Genomic DNA, 26508 nt, shown 5'->3' on the forward strand with positions numbered 1-26508 from the left:
AGTGCAGGGGCAGCTATGATACAGCGCCCCTGGAGCAGAGAGGGTTGAGGGCCTTTCTCAAGGGCCCAGCAGTGGCAGCTTGGCTGTGCTGGGCCTTAAACCCCGATCCTCCACGCAACAACCCAGAGCCTTAACCAGTTGAGCCCCCCTTCAGACACCCACTTTAGGTCACGCCCACTAAAGCTCTGAATCGAACTAGAGACACAGACAGTGACACCTGGTTTCCTGGTTTTCAAAAAGGGTGCCAATACTTTTGGGAATGAATGAGTACCATATTGAGGTCAATCTCTCTCTTGTTCTCTTCCTTTCTTTCAGACATTCGCCCAAGGTTGTGAAAGCAGCAGCTCAGGTCCTGAGCAGCATGTGGCAGTACAGAGATCTGCGCAGCCTTTACAAGAAGGTAGGATGTCATCATCATCATCATCATCATCATCTTCATCACCATCATCACTGTGTCTGTTACGTGATCTGGTCCTTGGCTTCAGTGTGATTAAGGCAGGAAAATATTCCAGTCTGAGGCTCTTCTGATGGCTGAAGAGGACAATAAAACTTCAATAAAACCTCAGCGGCTGTAATTCGTTCAAGCCGAGCAATTTCTCTCAGCCTGAAAAAATCCATAAATGTTCTCTGCTCAGAATGCTGAGAGAGGCGTAAATACGATACGTGAGGCGTGCTCGGCGCCGAGCGTCTCAGAAAGAGCTGTCGAGAAAAAACACGTGTGAATCTGTGAGATATTTACTGAAAAAACCGTGGGATCGATGCGTGTTTGTCGGCGTCGCGGTCTGGTTTTATCGCCAGGCTGTTTTCAGGCTGAACGCCGCGTGTTTCTGCCGCCGAATCACACGCCGGCTACGTGTCATGTTTTCGCGTCTTTCTGCTTTTATCGTTTCTTTTTAAACCTGTAAAAAAAAAATCACATTACAAACATACTTTAATACGCACCGTTGCTATGACATCGAATTTTGAGCCTATTTAGTTTTTCCTCAGCGACAAACGAATCACGCCCCCTTCTGGAGATAACTATATAACGTCTCTCTGACTTTCTGTGTACTTTATACAGCACCTACCTTTAATGTTATACGTTTGTAGTAATGTTGTGGAACATCTTATCTCTCCAGATAAAAAGGTTCCGTATTCTCCTTTCTTTCTTTTCTTTTTTTTTTTTTTTAACGAGCAGCTTTACCACTGACTTAGAGGTCTTCTCGGGTCTAAAGAAACGTACCCGACCCGAAGTGACCCGAATCACTTTTTACCTGAACCTGACATGCATCATTTTTTTTTTAATAAAGACCCGACCCGAGACAAACCCGGAAAAAATCAGACCCGAGTCCGACCCGACCCGACGGCAATTTTTTTTTAACCCTACTAGACCCGAATGTTGCGTAACTCTACACTAAAGTAACCGCTACACCGTGGATTCAAAGTTGATAGACAGGTCTGGTTCAACGGAAATTAGCTTACCGCCAGCCACACGTCGCCAGCCACACGTCGCCATCCACACGTCGCAAGCGGTCTTGGCAAACAGAGAAGAGGAAAAGGACTCGAGTCAAGGCACACACACGAGATACAGGGTCTTCTCGGGTTCGGGTCTTCTCGGGTCCGTTCGGTAAAAACACATTCATTTTAAATTACCCGAGACCCGACGCCGCTATTATTATACCCGACTCGTGTCTGAGGCACACCTGAAACTTTCAGACTCGAACCCGCTCGTGTCTCCGGTCAGACCTCAGGTTGAAGTGAAGACCTCTACCTCTGACTCTTGTTTGAGTTTGAGGATTTCACGATCGACAGAAACCGATGCCTTTTGATATTTCGACATTAGCTGCGGATCCGTGCCGAGCCGTGTCACGTGACATCATGTGTGTGGAACGTCACAGAAAGTCTAAGCTAAGTTTGTGTCTTTCTGTGGGGAGTTGATTAGAAGAATCCTGTTTTTGTGATTTCACTGATTCAAGTTGTTTTCCTGATTTTGAAAAAAGTTGCAAGGCTGTTTTTCGGCAGCAACAATCACAGGAAACAGATTTATCTGTCATTCACTTTAGTCCGAGTCATAGTTAAAGCTGGTTAAGGCGTTCGACTATTGATCGGAAGGTCATCGGTTCGAATCCCATGTCCACCGAGTTGCCACAGCCTGGCCCCTGTGCGAGGCCCTTAACTCTCAATTGAAATAAAAATGTAAGTCACTCTGGAAACGAGTGTTTGCTAAATGCTGTAAATGTAAAGCACTGTGCTGTAATTGTGCCTAAAGGGTTAATGCGACTCTGCTGCTGAACACAGAGAGAGACGAAGTGTTCTCTGACCTTTAGAGACAGAAAAAGGCTATTAATCGGCTCACCGCTTCAAACGCGTATCCTGAATTAGCCTCAGCGTCGTCCAAACACGAGCCGAGGTCCTGCAGCCGAGCCGGCAATCCCACCCCCCCCCCCCCCCCCGAGCGGATTAAAGGAGTCTCACAGCGCTCAGTGTACTAACATAAACATGTTTAACATCAGAGCCGTCTGAATTAATGAGCGTTCTCATTAAGATATTCGTTTATTTATGTGTCACACATTTCATCAATTCCTTTAAAGGTGCAGCGTTCGATTTTTTGGAGCCCTCTACGGCCTGGGAGGAGAAATGCAACGACTCTTTGAAATGGGGGCGGAGCCGATTTCAGGGCCAGAAAAATGCGGAATTAAATAAGTATCTAAAATATAAAATGTACCGAAAAGATCTCGGACCTCATACGGTCAGATGCCGTGTGCAATTTTATTGCAGCGCTAAAGTTTTATTTATTTATTTATAGGTTATTTTTTTACTTGCTTTAAGCAGAATTATTTTCGGATTAATTACCGTACAGTCAAGTGCATAAGTTTGTACACCCCTCGGAAATGAAGGGACTTTTTTTTTTTTAGTATTTTGAAATATTTTTTATATGCTAAACAGATTTAATTATATATTTATTGTTCATTTTGAACATTTCTTATTATTATTTAAAAAAAATCTATTTTAACTGTAATGGAAAAAAACGAAATAAAAAAATCTGAAGGTTTAATTAAAGTTTATTATATTTTATTTATAATATTTACATTTAGGAAATAGTTCTTAACATCTTTAAATCCTGTTTTCTTTTTTCCTTTATTTCTTTATTCCATTTAAAATGTATATGGCCTGAAATCTTTGCACTCTATTAGACTAAAACGTTAGAGTTCACAACGCTCTGGACTTTTATAATATATTCAAATATTATGCTCTTAAATATTGTGTAGATCATCGTAATGATGTGAACACAACAAGAGAAATGTGGTGAGTTTCGGTGGTTTGGAGGTTTCGCTCGTTGCCGTTGCTGCCGTCAGACCTGCGTCTCGTCTTACAGGAAGTGACTCAACAACTTTATCCACTTTATCATGTTCATGTAGCTGTTTGCCTTGATCTGATTTTAGTTCCGAATACAGGAAGTCATTTTGAGCAAATAAAATCATGTTTTTTGGCTTGCAGTGTTAAAACGCCCCCTTCAGGCTGAGGAGTGAAGTGCAGCTCATTGTGTGTAGGTGATGTGGTAAAAAAAATCTCTCTTCTTCACCTTGAACAGTCTGTTTTTTTTTTCATTTCCTTTTCTCCTGCCTGAGCTCTGGATGCCATCCCTAATGTCATGAAGGTTGACATTAAAGAAAGGCCACCGACATTCAGATTGCTATTATTAACATCTCGCTGAAGCCGTGCTCTCGTCCGCTCGGACCGTAATGACGGTTATTCCGAGCGCTCTCGCCCTTTCTCGCCCTCGTCCTCCTCCTCGTCCTCCAGCCTGAACTTACGAATTACAGCATCGTGCCACACGAGGTGTCGGTGCTACGGCCGTATGCAAAATAAACTTATTATAAAGATTATAAATAAATGAAGAGGAAATAAAGGAAGGAAGTGGCTTGGAGCTCAATACGGTAAACGTTTGTACTCGGTTTGTTCAGAAACGTTTACACATTTACATGCTAAGAAAAGCTTTGATAAGATTTCCACAATCTGGTTTGGAAACTTAAAAGGAAATGAAAATACGTGATGCGGTTAATCTTTATTAGATAGTTGCAGTGGCGTAAAGAAGCTAGTTAGCATGTGTTTACTAGCGGAGTGAAGCTAATCGGCTTGCTAGCGTGTTCGATTATTCGATCTCTACAATTTTTATCAGTCATTGTCTTTTAAATCCGATTCTGAACTCTGACAAAAAAATGTTTTTCTGTGGCTCAGAAATCCTGCATTGTAAATAAATCTGGAATAAATAAAGGAATAAACAGTAACAGAGACGTTACGCTCGCGATTCCAGGCCTCGGTCTCTGACATGACGCTCGGATGTCGTCAGACTCGACTCGCTCCAGAATAAACAACCGAACCAGAGCTTTTTCCACCTGAGTGTTAAGCTGCAGTGTGAGAGAATCATTTCTCCTTTTTCTTTTCTCTTGTACATTCCTTCTTTCCTCTCTGTTTTATCAGCTGATGTTTACGTGTCACAGGAAAATACCGTAAAACAGTCTGATGTGATGAAGTTACTGTCACCAGCCTCAGGATTATTATTCATCCATTCATTCATTTCCTACCGCTTATACGAACTTCTCGGGTCACGGGGAGCCTGTGCCTATCTCAGGCGTCATCGGGCATCGAGGCAGGATACACCCTGGACGGAGTGCCAACCCATCACAGGGCACACACACACACACACACTCTCATTCACACACACACTCACACACTACGGACAATTTCCCAGAGATGCCAATCAACCTACCATGCATGTCTTTGGACCGGGGGAGGAAACCGGAGTACCCGGAGGAAACCCCCGAGGCACGGGGAGAACATGCAAACTCCACACACACAAGGTGGAGGTGGGAATCGAACCCCCGACCCTGGAGGTGTGAGGAGAACGTGCTAACTGCTAAGCCACCATGACCCCCAGGATTATTATTATTATTAATTATTATCATCTCTTTATTGTTTGAACGAGTTCTCCACATCGAGTTCTCCACGTCGAGTTCTCCACATGGAGTTCTCCACATCGAGTTCTCCACATCGAGTTCTCCACGTCGAGTTCTCCACATCGAGTTCTCCACATCGCAGTGGTGTAAAATGCCGACACTTTAAAAGAAGACACATAATACAGCTTGGTAAAGACCAGAGACTCCACAGTTCTGTCTCATCCTTGGTGCACGCTGCTCTCAGCTGCCTGTCTGGTGAGTTTACCCTCAGCAGAAGTCAGTGAGGAACATCTGCACGTCTCCGCCAGCAGGGCCGTGTGGCAGAGATACGGAGATGTTGGCATGGGTGCGATGGAAGACAGAAAGTGGGGCAGCTTTGAACTGCTGTGCTCCACAAAGCCTTTGATCTTAGCCGAAAATCCCTTTTCCGAACCAAGAGGGTAGGAAAATGTCAAGTTGAACGTTCCTGATAGCTCTCAGGGGAGTCATGAGGCTTTCATGTAGTGTGAAGACTCACTTCTTATCCTTCACCTAGTGTGTGACACAGACGCAGTTAACACAAACATCTCCGTCACCTCGGTCAGTTAACGCTTAGTTAATAAAATGATGTAATGTTAAAAGAGCCTGAGAACTCGTCCTTCCTGAGGCAGTGCTCGGCGTTCCCGGGATAGACTCCGGATCCACACGCATCGAGATGAACGGCTTAGTCGAGAGGAATAAAGCCTTAAATCTTTCTGAACAGATCTTTAGCCAATCAGATGCAGGTGCAAAATACAATTCATTTGCATTGACTCCGCCCACAAATAAAGTTGCTTTTGCTTGAAATGTCATAGACAAACTTCAGACAACACGTTTGTTTATTTACCAAAAAAAAAGCGAATGTTATTTAGAGAATTCTCACAAGATAAAGTGTTGGTTGTTTATGTTCGTTTGTAGACGAGCTCTTGGTATTGTCTCATTTTGTCTTTATGTTGTTCTTCATTTCTCTTCAATTTCTGATGGAATCTCATTTAAAACAAATTAGTGTTAAATAAATAATTAATTAATAAATCACTCAAGGTTTCTAACTGTTGAATATTCTCTCCCCCTCCCTCTCTCTCTCTCTCTCCCCCCTCTCTCTCTCCTCTCTCTCTCTCTCTCTCTCTCTCTCTCTGTCTCTTTGTCTCTCTCTCTGTGTGTGTCTCTCTCTCTCTCCTATCTCTCTCTGTCTCTTTGTCTCTCTCTCTCTGTGTCTCTCTCTCCTCTCTCTCTCTCTCTACTTTTCTCTCTCTCCTATCTCTCTCCTCTCTCTCCTATCTCTCTCCTCTTTCTCTGTCTGTCTCTCTCTCTCTCTCCTCTCTCTCTCTCCCCCTCTTTCTCTCTGTCTCTCTCTCTGTGTGTCTCTCTCTCCTATCTCTCTTTTTGTCTCTCCTCTCTCTCTCTCTCTCTCTCTCTCTTTTTCTCTCTCTCCTATCTCTCTCTCCTCTCTCTCTCTGTCTCTCTCTCTCTTTCCTCTCTCCTCTCTCTGTCTCTCTCTCTCTCTCTCTCTCTCTCTCTCTCTCTCTCTCTGTAGGACGGTTACTCTCAGTATCACTTTATCGGCTCTGCTTCGACGATAGAAAGGGACAGACAGCGACCGTACTCTTTCTCACGCACGCCTTCCATCTCTCCGGTCCGGACCTCGCCCAACAATCGCTCAGGTGAGGACAAGCTTCTCAGGAACGTGTGAATTTTATTACTTTGCTGTATATTTTTTGTTTCTCTGGACATCAGGGCTTTTTCTCTTCCTGAAAGGCTTCAGGTGTAAAAGTGAAGGATGTTGATACGTGAGTCAGACGATTAAACAGGTCGTAGATGACAAGCTGTCTGAGGAGGTTATAGTGAAGCCAGAGAAAATTGCATTTAATAACGTTTCTGAAAAGTTCAGATCTGTAGAGAAAAAGAAATTATAGTGAGTTTGTTTTCTGTACAAAATGCCTTAAGCGCACAAACCCCAGGTGTCGTTAAGCATCGCTTTCTGCTTTATCTAATGATAAAAAAATAAATCTGAAAAAAAAACTAAAATTAAAATGATAAATATAATTTTTTTTGGGAAAGATCAGTTTATTATCCATCTTTGTCCAGTGTGATTTTCACAATAATAATAATAATAATAATAATAATAATAATAATAATAATAATAATAATAATAATAATAATGTATTTTTAATATAATGATAAAAGTATTTTTTAATTGTTTCCAATTATTTTATTGAATTTTCAGTGAACTTTTTTTTCAATTTACACGTTTGGTTTCAGCTCAAAATTGAATTAAATTCCTGATAAGACACAAAAAACTTGTCGTGTTACCATAAAAATCACAAAGAATTATAAAGCCTTTGTGCTGAAGATGTCAGAAAACGTATTATGAGTTCTGTTGATGTTTTCTCTATAAAAAAAGCACTGTTCCTGTGAGTGTGTGTGTGTGTGTGTGTGTGTGTGTGTGTGTGTGTGTGTGTGTGTGTGTGTGTGTGTGTGTGTGTGTGTGTACAGTATGTATATGTGTGTGTGTGTGTGTGTGTGTGTGTGTGTGTGTGTGTGTGTGTGTGTGTGTGTGTGTGTGTGTGTGTTTGTGTGTGTATGGTGTGCGTATGATGTATGTGTGTGTGTGTGTGTGTGTGTGTGTGTGTGTGTGTGTGTGTGTGTGTGTGTGTGTGTGTACAGTATGTGTGTGTGTGTATGATGTATGTGTGTGTGTGTATGATGTATGTGTGTGTGTGTGTGTACAGTATGTGTGTGTGTATGATGTATGTGTGTGTATATGTGTGTGTGTACAATATGTGTGTGTGTGTGTATGATGTATGTGTGCGTATGTGTGTGTGTACAGTATGTGTGTGTGTACAGTATGTGTGTGTGTGTGTGTATGATGTTTCTGTGTGTGTGAGTGTGTGTACAGTATGTGTGTGTGTGTGTGTGTGTGTGTGTGTGTGTGTACAGTATGTGTGTATGTGTGTATATATGTGTGTGTGTGTGTGTGTGTGTGTGTGTGTGTGTGTGTGTGTGTGTTTTTGTTGTATGTAAATAACTGTGTATAAACCTGAGATTTCGCCCCCTAACCCAACACACACCTTTACTGGTCTGTTCTGGTGTAATGTGTTTCTGTTGGACTTTTGTGTCCCGATGAAGCAGAAAAGTGCTTTTTTTCTGCACCCGGGGGTTTGGGGGTTGTGGGGGGGGGGGGTTGCTGGAGGACTGAGCTGAGCTGTGGAGCAGAGAGACCAGGAGCTAATGGCTCTTTAAATGACTGAAGCACAAGCAGTGAACGATGTGAGGAATATTTCTCAGCTTGATGAATCAGCCACTGGGGTCTTTAGGGGGAAAAGCCGAGCAGTCACGCTGCGTTCTTCACTGGCAGCTTTGGCGCTAATGCATTACGCTCTCAGATCATTTTTTATCATTAAGTCTAAATCACCTCCTCTGTCTATATTTGATGGATTATTGATTAGGACGGCAGTAAGTCTTTTTATTTCTTGCTCTAAAGCCAAGTGTTCGTCCTGTTCCTGTGATCACAGAACTCGAGATCCTGCAGCATAATATTAATAATCGGCCATAATATCTTAGGTTAAAGAAAACCTTGTGTTTGAAAATATCAACACTAAACTAAGTGGTTAGCACGTTCGCCTCACACCTCCAGGGTCGGGGGTTCGATTCCCACCTCCACCTTGTGTGTGTGGAGTTTGCATGTTCCCCCCCGTGCCTCGGGGTTTCCTCCGGATACTCCGGTTTCCTCCCCCGGTCCAAATGCATGCATGGTAGGTTGATTGGCATCTCTGGGAAATTGTCCGTAGTGTGTGTGTGTGTGTGAGTGAATGAGAGTGTGTGTGTGCCCTGTGATGGGTTGGCACTCCGTCCAGGGTGTATCCTGCCTCGATGCCCGATGATGCCTGAGATAGGCACAGGCTCCCCGTGACCCGAGAAGTTCGGATAAGCGGTAGAAGAGGAATGAATGAATGAGAGTGAATTTGCCTGGATTTCCACGTCCTGACCGATGAATGATATTATTCTTTTTTCGCTTATTTATAGAGTCTGATGATGACTGATGATTCGTTTAGGTATCGGAGTAATCTGATTCCGTGACCTTACGACGGTAGAGATGCCTGTGATCGGTTTGTTTTGATTCTCGGAGTCTACAGTGATCTTTTTCAGGCACCGAAACGTCCCAGAGTGGCCTTGAGAACGAGCTGTAAAAAAAGCAGCATGTTCTTGTGGTGTTCTCCTGACACCAGCCCAGACACCGAGCAGGGTTCGAGCGCATGTAGAGACAAAGAGTCAAATCGATATCTAACCCAGTTCTGCAATCACACAACCCAAAGCACTGTGACTTCCTCTGCACCACCACAGAGCCGGTATTACTCTCCAGACCAAACACACAGACCAGAGCCGGGAGTTTGAGGCTTTGAGGCTTCTGATGTTCTCTAGAGACCAGAACAAAGATGTCATGGCTGTAAGAAGACTCGACCGAAGCCGAAGATACAGCGCGCTTCCTTCTGCTGAGTAACGTTGAATAATTAACCAAGATAAAGAAGAGGAATCAAACAAAACAGAAGGAGGGAGAGACAAAAAATACATCACTCCAGCGAAGGCCAATAAATCCTCGTTATTCTCTCGCTCGTCTTCGCAGGAGGGAAGAGGGTGCACTAATATTTGCATCTGTGGAATTCTGCTCACCAGATGGTCTGACTGCAATGAGCTGAGTAATGTACTGACGCTAGCTAATGTTTATAATGTGTCCTTGGCAAGAGATCCGGTCTGAAACGTCTGGAGAAGTCGGACTTTTATCTGGAGACGGAAAGATAGAAAGACGGAAAGATGGTGGTGTATTTAGTGAAGATGTTTACAGTAGGTCTGTGTTTATCTCAGGACCTTCGTGTCAAAAAGAGCAAACATTAAACGTGTTGCTTGATTTGTTGACTTGTTGCTTTTTTTTGTGTGTTATTTTCCAGACGTTGTGTTGCGGCTTTCTGCGTGATCGTTGAAGCTTTTTTGGGGTTTTTTTTTTTTTTTTTGGTTGGACTGGAAAGTTTGTAGAAGTCGCTGTTATTTACAGGATTATTTTTTTTTTTTTTTTTACCTGTTTCTATGGCAACCCAAACTGAGTTATTCTGCTTTTTTCAGCCGGTCAGACGACAAACTTTATTTATTTAGGTAACACGTGATTTCATGATCCTCAGTTTTCTGAGACATTCATTCATTCATTTCCTACCACTTAACCGAACTGCTCGGGTCACGGGGAGCCTGTGCCTATCTCAGGCGTCATCGGGCATCGAGGCAGGATACACCCTGGACGGAGTGCCAACCCATCGCATGGCACACACACACTCTCATTCACTCACACACTCACACACAACGGACAATTTCCCAGAGATGCCAATCAACCTACCATGCATGTCTTTGGACCGGGGGAGGAAACCGGAGTACCCGGAGGAAACCCCCGAGGCACGGGGAGAACATGCAAACTCCACACACACAAGGTGGAGGCTGGAATCGAACCCCCGACCCTGGAGGCGTGCAGCGAACGTGCTAACCGCTAAGCCACCGTGACGCCCCTTCTTCTGAGACAATATGAAAAAATGTTAAAAGTGGGCGGGACTTGCTAAATGAAATTCAATTCTTCGTATTTAAAACTTTACACGTCATCGTTTAACATTGAACCTAAGAATCAACACTTATCTGAACAAGATCTCACCCTCGATAAAGGATAATTTGCTGCATTTTGCTCTATGTCGAATAACCTTATTGTGTAGAATTAGCAAATACGTGCAGTCTGGTTAGCATGAGTGCTAATGTACAAGAAGAACAAGGAAACTAAAACGATTTCCTTTTTATTATTGACGTAAACGTTAGTCCCTAAAAACGGATGCGAGGTTGTGACGATGTCAGTAAAACGCTACAAATAAAACGCCGAAGTACGAGCGAATGCACTTTTCTCCTTCCTGTGATCTTCGGGAAATACAGATGATGCAACTTCCTGTTGAATATGTGACTGTATGAAAGACGAAAGTTGCTTTGACCTTTTTATCACTAACGTATCTGTAGATAAAACGTCCTCCGTTTCGCCGCCGTAGACGTTTAGGATGAAGAATTGTTTTGTTTTTTTAATCCATTAGTGTAGTTAAGAACAATACTGATGAGAGCTGTGTGTGTGTGTGTGTGTGTGTGTGTGTGTGTGTGTGTGTGTGTGTGTGTGTGTGTGTGTGTGTGTTCGTAGTCGTAACAGGAAGTGTGTTTATTCTTCAGATAAATTGTCCTTGTAGGAGTCTTTCAGGGGAATTAGGAATGTTGCAGCTGACTTTATTTTTCCTCCACCGGTCTGTCGGAAATCACATTCCTGCTGCCACGCTGAACCACACTAATGAAGAATAACGATCCACACCGCCACACGACTTTCATCTGGTGACGACGAATAAAGACGAGGGAAGACGAGGACAGGGACGGAGATGAGAGAGAGACAGATTAAAGCTCATAGAGAGAGGGAGAGAAAGAGAGAGGCAGGTTGAGTGATGCTTTAGATGCTCATGTGTGTGTGTGTGTGTGTGTGTTTGTGTGTGTGTGTGTGTGTGTGTGTGTGTGTGTGTGTGTGATTCACAGCGAGCGCCCCCGCCTCACCCAGAGAGATGATCAGCCTCAAGGAGAGGAAGACGGACTACGAGTCCACTGGAACCAATGCTAGTTTCCATGGAAACAAAGGCGAACACTCATCCAGGAAAGACGCCGCAGCAGGTGAGTGCTCAGGGAGGTGGAGAGGAAGAGGACAGCATGGTGGGGCAGGTGGGGAAGAGGAGGAGTAGATATAAAAAGAGGGGAGGAAAACAGGAGGGAGAGAAGAAAAGGGTCAAGTTAAAAAGAAAACTAGAGAACGGAAAAGGAGACACCGGGAGGGATGAGGATACGACGAGAAGAAAAAATAACAGAAGGATGTGGAGGAGAGGAGGAGAAGGATAAGAGGAGAACAGTGTCAGGGGGTTGTGGAGGAAGGGAAGCAGTGGGAGAAAGGAGGTGATGAGGAGAAGGAAGAAAGGAATATATGATAAAGAGAAGGTGCAGAGAAGGAAAGAGGGATGTGCAGGAAAGGTGGAAAGAAGAGATGAGGGAGATGAGAGAGGGAGGACGAAGAAAAAGATGGTGAGAAGGTGAGAGGCAAGAAGTAGAAAGGGATGTAGAAGAGAGATGGATGTGGACGTGGAGGAGAGACGGAGAAGATACACAGGAGAGGAACGAGAGGAGAGAAGGATGAGGATCAGCTCTCAGCGTGTGACCTCTCCGTCACCTCGCTGCGTCTGGGTCGATCTCGCTACAGCCGAGCAGAACCTAAGCTGCTCCGCAGGAAGTTCAGATCAATTTAACAATGACATCATTTCCTGCATGATTGATGTGTCATCCTGTAGCCGCAGGCGCTAAAGGCGTTAGCGCTCTGACTTATTTCCCTCGCCGATCGAGCGCTCCCTTCGAACTCGAGAGTCTCTCTATTTCATTTCCTGTATGAGTCGTGATTAAAAAAAATGAAAACGTCTAAGCCCCGCCCACATCGTTGTCCATCGTTCTGTCTTTACGTCTCTTTCTACAGTTCAAGTCTCGTGTGGAACCTCGACGCTGTTCCGCAACTCCTACGCGACTCCAAACGAAGAGGTGAAGCACAACCAGGTAACAGTTTGTTCAGTTCCATATTAATGAGAAATCCGGTCTGTGTCCCAGGACACAACCGTGCGCCAGCCCGTGCGCCGTTAGCATGATTTTTTGCGCGGACGGAGCTGGACAGGTGAAATCACTAAAGCGCTGCTGCATCACTAGTTTAAACTCATTAAAGTATAAATCTTGGACACAGTGTCATTTTTTTGTATGAACATAGCGACTGTCACATGACTACCGTAGCATTTACCCTACCTCAGTTCTGTTTGTTTGTTTATTTATTTATTTGTTTGTTTATTTGTTTATTTGTTTATTTATTTATGTTTATTGCTGGCGTACGTTAACAGTGTCTGCTCTCCGTCTCCTCGCTGCAGATCTCGGCCCATCCCGCTCCACAGGAGAGCGTCCGAAAGGACTACGAGATGCTTCCTCCGTTTCAGAACTCCACTAGGAACTTTGAAGAGCCTTTTTTTGAAGACCAGGTCCATCGGCCTGCTCCCGCCACCGACCTCAGCATGCACCTGGGACTCAAGTCCACCGGGAACTACGTGGACTTCTACTCGGCCGCACGTCCCTACAGCGAACTTAACTACGAGACGAGTCACTACCCTGCCTCGCCCGACTCATGGGTGTAGGACTCCACGAATGATGACCCCTCCCTTCGGATGACCCCCGCGGCTGACCCCTGACACCACACACACACACCCGAACCTCCCCTCCCACCCTCCCAGGGACTCCTGAATCCACCCAAATCCGGGTGCTTGCAAAGAGAGGCTGGAAAACTGTGCATGTGCATGCATACCACATTCGCGTCGACACATTCCGTCCGTCAGAAGGCTCGTTCCGGGAAAAGAGCAAGGTCGAAGAGGGAACATCGGAACGTCAGCACAGAAAAAAAGGAAAGGATTTACCGTACGAACGACGATGGAAAGTTTTGACCTTGGAAGGGTTTTGAAAGGGATCTGTAAGGTAGGGAAAGAGACGCGGACAAATCCGGACGGAATTCCGGGAACAGCTTTTCACTTTTTTTTTTTTTTTTTGTTCTGGTTTTGTTTCACCATCTCATTGTGAGTCATGTTGAGTTTGAATGTTTGAGACGTGTTTAAGATTTTTCCAGCCTTTTTATCTATCTGTGTTCCTCCTCCCGGTTTGAACTCTGTACTCGATCGGTGTACGTTACACTGCTGCCACTCGGAGGTGACTTCGGAGCTTCTTTTACAGCACAAGAGGAAAAAAAAAAACCTAGACCACTTTTATTTCGGAGGACGGTCTCAGCTATGCGTTATTCTCAGACAGGGTATCGTATCCGATGGAGGAGTTCCGTCCGGCGCGACGTATTGAAAGCGGTCCTGAGATCATTCCACTCTCCGTGTCGACGACATGCTTTCTCACTGCCGAAAAACAGAGATGTAGATATTTGAACTTTTTTTTTGTTTTGTCACTTTTTTTTTTCTTTATTCGAGGCAAAAAACGTTCAAACAGAAAAATTCGAACGATACGACGGTCCGTCGTCCGTCGATAACCCGAGCATCCGGATGACCGACGTCGTGCCAAACGAGAAAAATCACCACTGGAAATGTTTTAACCCAAATCTAAATTCTTTATTTACTTTCCACCATTTCACCCTGTTGGTCATGAACGTGTCGTGGTTAATTTTTTTTGTTTGTTTGTTTGATTGTTTTTTACTGGAATTAAGCTACTCGTCTAGACGACACTGGAGTAACAAGCCGGAGAGCGAGATCTCTCCACGCTTCATTTCCTCCAAAGATGTACAAAAAGCGTCTCTGTGTGTTAGCCGAGTGTGTGCCGTGTGTCGTCCACGTCCCAGATGATGACAGACCGCGTGGCTTCTAGCGTCCGACTTCTGGCGAAAGCACCGTGAAAAAAAAAAAAAACCTACTAGCCTGAGATGTTCATAGAGAATGATGACGATGATATAAATATACGTATAAATATAAATCTATATCATTTTTATGTGCAGATATCGGTGTCATGAAAAAGCAACAAAACGGCAAGAAAAGACTTGTATTAAAAAATCCTGTTCACTTTAATGTTCTAAATCCGACAGAGAAAAAAAAAGAAAGGAGAAGAAAAAAAGAAGACGAAGATGAATGATAACGTCGATCCCCGGTCTCAGTTGTTGTTGTTTCCGAGCTCCATAGATAATCAGGCTGGATTTTAATGATGTTCTGATGCCAGGACAATAAAATTACTGTTTGCAATCTTTTATCTGTTTGGTTTTTTTTTTTATCACGCGACTCTGAGTTTATCGGATGAATCGGACGCACCCGAGCCGAGCGACGTGTGGGCGGAGCTAATAGTGATGAAGATCGCTGATTTGTCGAGTAGAAGATAAAAAAAACTCTGTGCTGCGCTGTTCATAAATAATTATGAGCACTCTCATAAAGTTAATAACACGATAAACAGCTCGTCACAAAGGCGTCCCGAAGATCCGATTACTGATTCATTTTAAAGTGCTCAATTTTTTTAGAAATTCTAAGAATTCTGAGAATCCAATCCAATCATATCCCGCATGTATAAGACCCACCTACCGCCCAAGGCCCACATCCCCACACCCCCACAGCCCCCAGATGTAAGTTTGACCATATCGATGATTTATTAAATATGTTTATTATTAACAGATTGTCCTCTGTAGAGAATGACAGAATGACATTCATTCGTTTCCTACCACTTAACCGAACTTCCCGGGTCACGGGGAGCCTGTGTCTATCTCAGGCGTCATCGGGCATCGAGGCAGGATACACCCTGGACGGAGTGCCAACCCATCACAGGGCACACACACACTCTCATTCACTCACACACACACACACACACACACTACGGACAATTTTCCAGAGATGCCAATCAACCTACCATGCATGTCTTTGGACCGGGGGAGGAAACCGGAGTACCCGGAGGAAACCCCCGAGGCACGGGGAGAACATGCAAACTCCACACACACAAGGCGGAGGCGGGAATCGAACCGCCAGATTAAAGTATTTGCTTTGTAGGACAACTGTGAGAAAGAAATAGGGTGTTAGACGTAAAATGTTTATTTCAAGTCTTTTTCTACTCTGTCTCCATCACACACCCTGTAGAAAATTCATCCTACTTTCATTCATGAAAATGACAGATGTAACTGGACCAGGGATGGTAACTGGACCAGGGATGGAGTGTTTGGTGTGAAAGCGCTGTAAAAATACTCCCAGCTCGTTTCCTTCTCCATCATTTGTAATGAACTCTGAATAGATTCACAGGTTCATCCACTAACAGAGGGTAAGCTCACATCTCCCATAATCCACAGCTCAGCACTTCTGAGTGACAGATCACGATACACTCCATCTCCAGCAGGTTCGGCATGATGTACGTCGACACGCGGCCGACCGGGAACGAAGAAGGAACCGATTACTGAGAGTTCTCCCAGGATGCAGGGCTTTTACACGAGAGCACAAGATGCTTCCAGGAGAGCAGAACAGTCTCTACAAATAATCCCAAGTGCCAATTTTTAATCTTGTGGGAAAGCTTTTGGGGATTTAGTCATTCAGAAACTTTCAATTCGGTCCTTCTGAGAGCCTCCAGCTGCTCATTTCCTGTCCATCAATGTCTTATTACGATTGGCTTCATTTTTTTCCCCAATCATCAGCATCATGGCTGGTCGTTGTTTTCTGAAAATGATTATTTCTTACATTTTCTGTGCTTCCTGTTCACATAAAATATAGTATTTGTGGAATTTCACGACCGGCTCAGGACATTTCAGTCAATCGCTTTTAGTCACCCTGGGTTTTTATCTCCAAGAAATGAGCTTGAGGAGGTAAGTTTCATCAGGTCAGATTTAAATATATACATAGACCACATTATTAAGAACTATCTTCAGGTCTAGTAAGGAAGATATTAATATATCACACAATATGGACATTATGAAGTAAACAGATTGGTGGTGGATGTGAATGGCAGTTTTGTTTCTGTTTAGATATCAACTTCTGTGCAGTTAAAGCCACTCAGATTAAAGTACTGAGACTGGATGTGTCTGAATATGATTTACACACTAACACACTACAGTAATATTTAGATGATATTTGTAATGTTTGTGTTGATTTACACGATAATTTAGATGATTATTGTAGTATTGTAGATTATTGTACAATAATCATGTAAATTATTAGGATAAAGATATATACATGTAAATTATGTGCACATTTATTTATTTATTGTACACACACACATATATACAGTATATATATGATTTACACAATAACACACTACAGTAATATTTAGATGATTATTGTAGTAATGTAGATTTTTGTACAATTATTGTGTAAATCAACACAAACATTACAATAATCGTCTAAATATTACTGTAGTGTGTTATTGTGTATGTATATATATATATATATATATATATATATATATATATATCACACACACACACATACATACATACATATAAATTCTGTACACATTTACTTATTTATTGGACACATATCTTTATATGATTTACACAATAACATTTACACACACACACACACACACACACACACACACACACACACACACACACACACACACACACACACATATATATATATGTATATATCTTTAGTGTATGTATATATATTTTTTTTATTTATATCTTTATTGTACACAAACATTTTAAATAAAAACGTGATTAAAACTAAATTTCATTCTTTTGTAGGAATCACAAAGCAAAGACAACAAAAAAAACTCCAGCATATGATTCATATAAATAAATCAGTAGATTGAATCATTTTAAGTCGCTCAAAAACTCCAGAATACGATTCATGCAGCAGAGTCGATTCGAGTCACTTTCTTGGTTTCTCAATGAAGACCACTTCAATCAGGAGGAATACAGAAATAAATACACAAAAAGAAATACACAAAGACTTCCATGTAAACGCATTAAACCCTTTATATACCAAAACTACGCTTGTGCACTGAGAAAGCGATTCGGATCCTGAATCGACTCACCCGCTAAAAAATGATCAACGAGTGAGCGAGCGGTGTAGAATTGAGCGGTGTGACGTCACATCGGAATCAGAATTAGAACTCTAAATTACGGTCTCCAAGGGCAGAAATCAAATAATGCGGACAGGTAAACACTTCGTTCACTAAGGTCCTTACACATCTGTCTTTCTTTTACTGTTTAAAGATGATTCATTAACAACTTTGCTCATTCGAGATAAATACATACACATTGTGAACTAAATATATCTAATATTAACCTTGAATTTTGTATTCTATTAATCTTTATTATTCTTTATAATAACCTTTTGGGCTGTTTATGTTCTGTAAAGCTGCTTTGAGACGATGTCAGCTGTAGAAAAGCGTCGTACAAATAAACTCGAATTGAATTGAACTTTATTAATTATTTCATTAAATAAAAAGTGTTTACTTTCAATTCAGTTGTTCTGATTAGAAATTTTACCGATTTGTCCGATTAACTGAAACTCCAGCAAACGGTGTGTTGAAGCATCACAGATGCAGCCGAACCTGTGAAACCGCAGTCGCCACATCTGGATTAAAGTCAGTGTGCTTTATTTTTCCACAGATTTATAACTTCCAGTTCCTGCAGATAAAGAAGTTTTATTGATCTTACAGTAGATAGAAGCCCCGTCATTACACCGTGAGGACGTTCCTGCATCGCGATCAGCGTTTTTATCGTAATATATCAATCAGATGCAGGAATCGATGAAAACTACAAGGCAGCTTCCGGTCAGGTAAAGAGTCGGTACACCTTTTTCACACACGGGAGAATCAGTACAATGTACGATGTGAGAAGTCAGAGAGCCGTGTGTCATATCATACAAATCTCTGCCCTGGTGATAGGACATGAATTAAGAAAAGCTTGGAAAGCAATTTTGTGGAAAAGTCTTGGATCTGAAGCGTGTTTTAATCCGAGACTTTTTTGTTGTTTTTGCTTCTTAAAGAGGGTCCAAGATGAGCGCCGCAGGACCGAGTAGCATTCGCAGACAGGATGATGTCATACAGCAAACTCTAGCACGTAAACCTCCAACTGGGAAAGTCCAGCAGGTAACCTGATCATTAAATGATTTTTATGTTGTCAGGTATATTTTGATGCGTTGTGTGTTTTTATCGAGTAAACCATAGAGCTAGATTAATGAACATGTTTTGAACATGTAATAAACACTTTAAACCGCTGAACAAACCTCCAATCCGGTCAAACGTCTCGGGATATCGACAGAAACGTAACGACTATCAGTTACGGTTTTGTGTAGAAATAACGTTCAGGATTATTCAGAGCTCAACACTTAAACGTGTAGTGACACAAACACCGGAGATATTTTATTAATTCCAATATAATAGAGTCGAATATTTTATCAATCCTTCATCTGTCTCGTTTTCGTCTTAGACGTCTCGGGTCTTCAGCATGTACGACGTCTCGACAAACCCCAAAGAGTCCGTGCCCTTTAGTAAAGCGAGCGGATACGGATCACGCATGAAGCTCTCGGGTGATCGCGGTCAAAGAGCCAGTGCTGGTAAGATATAAAAAAGTACCTTTTTTTTATCAGATAACAATGAATTATAAACCAGTTGTTTATGTGTTCGACGAATTCACACGAAGCTAATGCATGTGTCGTATAAAGGACCTGCAGCAAAGGGGCCCAGGAGAGATCTGATCAGAGCCAAACTCTCTATGGAGGAAACCGTCCATGACTCTCAGGTACGTCTGGGATCGAAACGTTGAGTAGGACGAATTTCACAGGCTTTCTTCATAGATTAAAAAAAAAGTGCAGGCAGAAAATGTCGCCGTCTCAGCATTCGCTTGAGAAGATGTTAATTTATCATTATTTACACTATGTTAGCACTTCAGGTCTTAGATACTGGGTGAAACTGATCATTTATGTCTTTCTCAATGGAGACGTAGGTAAGATATGTATTTACACTTGCATTTAGAATGGATATCATTTTTGCATGATAATGATTACCTGCTCTGTAAAAAAAATAAACCCTCATTTTTTACAGTAAAAAACTTTGTTTGCAATGTTTTGGGTTATACGATCATATATATTTCACGGTTTATAACAGTATAATTTACATCTTCATGTTGTTATAAGGGGGGCGGGGGGGTGCACGGTGGCTTAGTGGTTAGCACGTTCGCCTCACACCTCCAGGGTCGGGGGTTCGATTCCCGCCTCCGCCTTGTGTGTGTAGAGTTTGCATGTTCTCCCCGTGCCTCGGGGGTTTCCTCCGGGTACTCCGGTTTCCTCCCCCGGTCCAAAGACATGCATGGTAGGTTGATTGGCATCTCTGGAAAATTGTCCGTAGTGTGTGAGTGTGTGTGTGAGTGAGTGAGAGTGTGTGTGTGCCCTGCGATGGGTTGGCACTCTGTCCAGGGTGTATCCTGCCTCGATGCCCGATGACGCCTGAGATAGGCACAGGCTCCCCGTGACCCGAGAAGTTCGGATAAGCGGTAGGGAATGAATGAATGAATGACTCTAAATTTTTTCTTATTTCTGTGATTGTAGATCAAGTCGCCTGACAACAGGTTACCTGGCAAGTTTATAATGTCTACCCCTAAGGATCTGAGCCAGATGACTAAGAGACTGGATGAAGGTGTGAGACCTTCAGCAAAACCTAAGCTTGAAGTAAAGGATATGACTCCCAGAGATATAACTGTACAGAAAAAGCAGGCAGATCGAAGCTTGAGGGACGTCCCGAAGACGGATAAAACCGTCGAAGATAAAACTGAGGTTAAACCTGAGAACAAAGTGCTTAGAGACAAAATTGCCCGAGATATAGTGCATTACATACAGTCTGCATCATACAAGAAGAAGTTGACCGAGCGCTTCATGGAGGAGATCAGTCTTCATTTAGAAAATGCTTTGTCCCAGTCTCAGGAGCTACAACATGCTTTGCAGGATCAGTCCGGAGTTCAGCCAGAAGTTCTCATGTTCCCCAGTACAGCAAGGAGCTGTCGGCAAGACTGTACCAGCGAGCTCGGATTCAGTCTCTGTGTCACATCTCTGATCGGCTTCAGTCTCATTGAATCTAGAGATGAAATTATCGAATGCATTAAAAGTGTGTCAAGCAAAACTCCCTCAGTAACCAAGACCTCCACAGAAATAGTGAAGAATGTATTCGAAAGCATCCTCGCATCTCTAATCGATGTCGACACTCTGAACACAGATAAGGACATTGACAGACTTTCTCCTGATAGCATGACCAGTACTCTTGCTAGTCATGTCTATAATGTGAAAAGAGCATGCGAATGTATCCTTCAAAGGATTAACTCAGAGGAGAGCCAACGTTCACTCCACGAGCCAGCAGATAGAGCTGACGAAAGAAATCAGACCGCGTTCGGTCCGGCAGACGAATCGGATCTCGATCACGGAAACCTCCAGGATTTTTCTGTGACAGACATTACGGATAAAAGTCCCCTCGAGGAGGTCACTGCTCCTTCTGAAGAAGTTCCTCAATCTGAAAATGTTCCATCTGAGGTTGATGAACAAGATCTGACTACAACCCAGGATCATGCTTTCATGAAAATCATAAAAAAAGTAAAGAATATATGGATCTCCAAAAACCAAGACGAATCTTCTGAAGCTGAGGTTAAGGGCGAGCATGAGGATCAGAGCATCTCGGAGGATTTCATTCCACCACCTCAGACCTCAACTACTGAACAAGACCTCAAGACCTCTGATTATGTGGCTGAAGAACAACTTGTGCCTGAATTAGTTGTTGATCTTGACCAACCTAGTTCTTCTGAGGAAACTGTTCCCTCTGAGGTTGATGAACAAGACCTTCAGCTGATTGGACATCAGGAAGTTGCAAGCCCTGTTCCTTCACCAGAAACTAGTGAGATGGCAGGTAAGGCAACCTTCAAGTATCTTCTGTATGATCTTATAACATTTATAAACATTGTTGAACATTTATTTGAAGTATTAAAGTTTAGTACATTTAGAACCTTCTGTTCACATTTTTTTCACACTGCTTTCCCTTGTGTCCAAGTTGTAGACTCCCCAAGAGGATCTGCCAAGCTTTCTAGAACAAAGGCCAGCCCTCTCCCTGACAAATCTGACACCGAATCAAGTACCATCATCCAGGAGAAAGAGGATGTCTTCAAGCAAACTCTGTCTCTGACCGACATGGTAAAGGCTGTAAGCTTGAAGTCAGCAGAGAAGAAAGAAGTAAAAGAAATTCTCCTGACCGAGTTCAAAAAACTCAGTTTGATGAGTTCCATATCCCTTGACCAGGACCAGTCTTCTGGACCTGAGGTAACAGGCAAGGAGGAGGAGGAGGAGGAGGAGGAGGAGGAAAAAAGCATCATGGCTGTTTCTGAAGCCATAAGCCACCTTGATGACCTTCTGGCTTCAAGAGATGAAATGTCTGACTCTGACTTGGCTAAAAGCGTTCATGAGAAAGTCACTGCTACTTTTGGAGAAGTGACCAACCTCGAGGAGGACACTGCTGAAAAAGCAACCATCGAGGTCCCTGTTCCCCTCTCCATCCCTTACATATCTGACATTGACATGGTGATGTGCCCCAAATCGCTTGACCAGGACCAGTCTTCATCTATTGAAGAAGATCTCAGACCTGAAGAAGGTGCTGAAGAAATGTCTGACTCCGACTTGGCTAAAAGCGTTCGTGAAAAAGTCACTGCTACTTTTGGAGAAGTGACCAACCTCGAGGAGGACACTGCTGAAAAAGCAACCATCGAGGTCCCTGTTCCCCTCTCCATCCCTTACATATCTGACATTGACATGGTGATGTGCCCCAAATCGCTTGACCAGGACCAGTCTTCATCTATTGAAGAAGATCTCAGACCTGAAGAAGGTGCTGAAGAAATGTCTGACTCTGACTTGGCTAAAAGCGTTCGTGAGAAAGTCACTGCAGAGAAGGAAGAAGTCAAAGAAATTCTCCTGACTGAGTCCAAAGAACTCAGTCTGCTGATCTCGAAAGTCATTGACCATGACCATTTTTCTGGACCTGAGGTAAAGAGCAAGGATGAGATTAAGGGTGAAGATGAGCGTGTCTCAGATGATTTCATCCCACCACCTCAGACTTCCGCAATTGAAGAAGATCTCAGACCTGAAGAAGAAGAAGAAGAAGAAGAAGAAGAAGAAGAAGAAGAAGCTGAAGAACAACTTCAGGATGATTCAGATGTTGATCATGAGCAAGTCTTGGCCACTCCTTCTGAGGAGAATCTTCCTTCTGAGGTTACTGACCAAAACGGTCAGCCGATTGAACATCAGGAAGTTGCAAGCCCTGTTCCTTCACAATGCTCTAGTGAGATGGCAGGTACAGGAATCTTCAAGTTCAATCACTAACCTCTGTAACCTTATCCAGGTTCTGCTTATATGACGTATATAATGTTACCTTATCGCTGTGTTAAAGTTTAGTAAATTTAGAACCTTCCTTTTCACACTGTTTTTCCTTGTGTCCAAATTGTAGACTCCCCGAGAGGACCTGCCACGATAAGGACAGGTCGTAGAACAAAGGCCAGCGCTCTGCAAAACATACCCCTCTCCATCCCTGACAAATCTGACACCGAATCAAGTACCATCATCCACAAGAGAGAGGATGTCTTCAAGACAACTCTGTCTCTGACCGACATGGTAAAGGCTGTAAGCTTGAAGTCAGCAGAGAAGAAAGAAGTAAAAGAAATTCTCCTGACCGAGTTCAAAAAACTCAGTTTGATGAGTTCCATATCCCTTGACCAGGACCAGTCTTCTGGGCCTGAGATAACAGGCAAGGAGGAGGAGGAGGAGGAGGAGGAGGAGGAGGAAAAAAGCATCATGGCTGTTTCTGAAACCATAAGCCATCTCGATGAACCTCTGGCTTCAAGAGATGAAATGTCTGACTCTGACTTGTCTAAAAGCGTTCATGAGAAAGTCACTGCTACTTCTGGAGAATCTGGAGAAGTGAGCAACCTCGAGGAGGACACTGCTGAAAAAGCAACCATCGAGGTCCCTGTTCCCCTCTCCATCCCTTACATATCTGACATTGACATGGTGATGTGCCCCACATCGCTTGACCAGGACCAGTCTTCATCTATTGAAGAAGATCTCAGACCTGAAGAAGGAGCTGAAGAACAACTTTCGGATGATTCAGTCCTGACCACTCCTTCTGAGACTGCTGCCCAAGACCTTCAGCTGATTGGTCATCAGGAACATCCCAGCCTCGTTCCATCACCACCCTCTACTAAGAAGCCAGGCTAGAATCTTCTTATACTACACACATTTTATAATCTTTAAAAGATATATGTTCTTTATCTTCATGTCTCTTCTAAATGTGCTAGATTTATTCCAAAGTATTAAAACTTCTCAGAGTACGAGCTGGCAGTTTGCAATCTTTTCATGCCGTTCTTTCTGTCCACACTGTAGACTCTACAAAAGGATCTGCCAGGAGAAAGACACGTCCTACCAAAAAGTTCAGGTTCTTATCCAACATGGCAAAAGGCATGAAGAAGAGCTCTGGCTGTTTAAGTACCACAAGTGATAACTTGTCTCTGGCTTCGTCCAGAACATTTGACCTTGAAGAAGTCACAGAAGAAAGTACTGAGCACAGACCAGCAACGTCTGACGATGTGTCAAAAAAGTGTTTCCTGGTTTAAACACCAGGGATCTTCTAGCAAAGCCTAAGGTTCCATCAATGAAATCTTCACTATGTGAAAAAGAACAAGATTCTACCGTCTCCCTCGATCAGGACCTGTGCACTGAGAGAAAAAGTTGGAGAAGACCTTAGAGTATGAGGTGATGTGCTCTCTTTCCTCTCATGTATGTGGCCCTGAAGATTCTTCTTGCTTGAATGAGAATGCTCACAGAGAGACTTCCAAATTTGTAGCAAATGTTTGGATAAGGTCCTTTTCTGTTAAAGTGTGATGATGCTCCTGGACACAGAACGTAGAAGCTACATAAAGGCTTCAGTGACCCGTTCATTATGTCACAGTAACTACTAGATACACTTTTGTTATTGCACTGTTTTATAGTGACACTGTATATACACCATACTGTACTTTACATGCTATTTATTGACCTTTCTACTCATGTGTTACTCAGGAACTCCATTTGTACAATAAACGCTTGTCATGGGATTCATTTTGAATCACTGCAACGTCATTTGTCTTTCAGATGAGAATTTCTGGAACAAAAAGCTCCAATGCATCAAATAAGTGCGATGTTTCGCTCTATTCTTGTCTTAAGATGCCAAATGTATATATATGACTTTTATTACTTCAGGAAACCTGTCCCGTTAACTTCTGGAAATTGAACAAAACGTCACATTAAAATGTTTTCTTTTTCCTCCCTTTAGTTTGTCAGAAACTATGGGGCTTTTTACACCTGGTCACTTCACATGTTTTCTGTGATCCGATAGCTATCCGATGGTAAAAAGACCAGGTCTAAATGCCCTCCGAAACGTTTTGGAGACGGACATAATTTCGATGGTTCGAACCCCTTCAGGAGGTGGCCTGGGACGCGTTTCAGATGAAACTGGACAGGTGTAAATGAATGTGGTTGTTCAAGCCACATACGTCACTCACAGGTGACTTACGAGTCGCGCATCGCGCCAGAAACAAATAAATGTAAACTGTTTTTTGTAACATAAACGTCGTAACGAGTTTTTCCGTCTTCTTTTTGATCGCGTTTTTGAAAACCGCGTACAATAAAGTGCGTTCCGTTTCAATTACCCCGGAAAAGAGGTAAAACATATTAGCATTGTGGGCGGGAGTAGAAAGATCGGATCGATATCCCATTCGCCATGACGCATTTATGTGGCCTGATGTAAATGGTACAGTTTTAACAAATCAGATAGAGAGAACACATGAAGTGACCGGGTGTAAAAAAGCCCTTAATATCAGAATTTGTTACCACATTTTACAGAAATCTTTATACTTCTAAATTTAAAGGTGCGGTGTACGATGTTTGAAAGCCAATGTTGACATTTGAAATGACCAAAACAAACACGCCCCTAACCCAAATGGGTGTCATCCCGTTTTAGCTCCGCCCCACATATACATATGTAAACCAGGCAACTATTATGGTGGGACCTGCTGGGGCAGCTGGCCGAGGTGATATTTTTATCAATAAATGAACTCAATGAGTAATACCATGGTGATACAAATGTGTTTTTGTAGTACTGTGTGTTGTAGCGTGAAAGGTTTATCTCCGCTTCACGCCGAAGACGTTCAGTTCTCTCCAGCGCTGGAAAGCTGATCCTATATTAACACAGGTCCTACTTCTTGCCTTATAGTAAGCCTTTAATCACTTTATGCTAATGTCAGTCATGCGCACTGAACACTTTCTCTGCCGCATATTGACAAGACACGCCCCTTTCTGCTCATTGGCAACACGTTTGTTTTGTTTGTCGGCCAGACTCAGTTTTCTGAAGCGTTTCTCAAACGACGTGCACCGCACCTTTAACTATGACATTTGTGAAAAATGAATTGAGAAAATTAAGTTTGGTATTAAGGTCATCGATGGTGAGCTTAGTAAAATTTGTGATTCTGAATTGTCAGTAGATGAAACTAAACAAGCTCAAGATTCAATGAAAAAGGGTAAATAGCCCAGTATTGATGGACTTCTGCAGAACTTATGTCCACTTTTGGGAGGAGGTTATTAAATTGCCTTTATTTTATATGTATAAAGAATGCATCGATCAGGGAGATATAACAGCTACTATGAAACAGGGAGTTATTTCTCTAATACCAACGTGAATAAAGGATTTTCTACCAATTGGCAACCGGTGTCCTATTACTGTTAACAATAGACTATAAAATATTAGCCTCTGTCTAAGCCAACAGATTAAAAGTCGGTCTAGATTATATTACTTATAAAATCTCAATCTGGCTTGATGAAGGGTTTTTTTCTTGATCTTTATAAATAAAAAAACCTTTATTTTTCATACCTTAGAGCTATTTGGGTTTGGAAAATGATTTAATGACACTATA

At 42.7% G+C, this 26508-nt stretch overlaps 2 protein-coding genes across 10 annotated transcripts in view; both read left to right on the forward strand.

Annotated features, from left to right (window-relative positions):
• Positions 1-14808, forward strand: part of ctnnd2a (catenin (cadherin-associated protein), delta 2a) — a 58863-nt gene extending 44055 nt beyond the window's left edge. Inside the window, exons 8-12 of the mRNA XM_047808378.1 lie at positions 316-400; positions 6490-6616; positions 11544-11675; positions 12520-12596; positions 12956-14808. Coding sequence (XP_047664334.1) covers positions 316-400; positions 6490-6616; positions 11544-11675; positions 12520-12596; positions 12956-13216 — 682 coding nt within the window. The 3' untranslated portion in view covers positions 13217-14808. The remainder of the gene's footprint in view (positions 1-315; positions 401-6489; positions 6617-11543; positions 11676-12519; positions 12597-12955) is intronic.
• A 2768-nt stretch (positions 14809-17576) lies between these two features.
• Positions 17577-24658, forward strand: LOC113646350 (FK506-binding protein 5-like). Of its 9 annotated transcripts, none has more exons than XM_047808533.1 (10): positions 17636-17712; positions 18148-18316; positions 18527-18629; positions 18970-19096; positions 19205-19281; positions 20087-21428; positions 21570-22394; positions 22671-22859; positions 23013-23774; positions 23945-24658. In XM_047808533.1, exons 2-10 carry the CDS (start codon positions 18276-18278, stop codon positions 24172-24174), a joined length of 3696 nt encoding a protein of 1231 aa, XP_047664489.1. In that variant the 5' UTR covers positions 17636-17712; positions 18148-18275; the 3' UTR covers positions 24175-24658. The 9 variants fall into 9 exon arrangements, with proteins under 9 accessions (XP_047664486.1, XP_047664487.1, XP_047664488.1 ...); XM_047808534.1 differs by having other exon boundaries at positions 22674-22859; XM_047808535.1 differs by having other exon boundaries at positions 22677-22859.
• The last annotated feature ends 1850 nt before the right edge of the window (positions 24659-26508 follow it).

This window comes from Tachysurus fulvidraco, chromosome 25, assembly GCF_022655615.1.
Source record: "Tachysurus fulvidraco isolate hzauxx_2018 chromosome 25, HZAU_PFXX_2.0, whole genome shotgun sequence".
Classification (NCBI taxonomy): domain Eukaryota; kingdom Metazoa; phylum Chordata; class Actinopteri; order Siluriformes; family Bagridae; genus Tachysurus; species Tachysurus fulvidraco.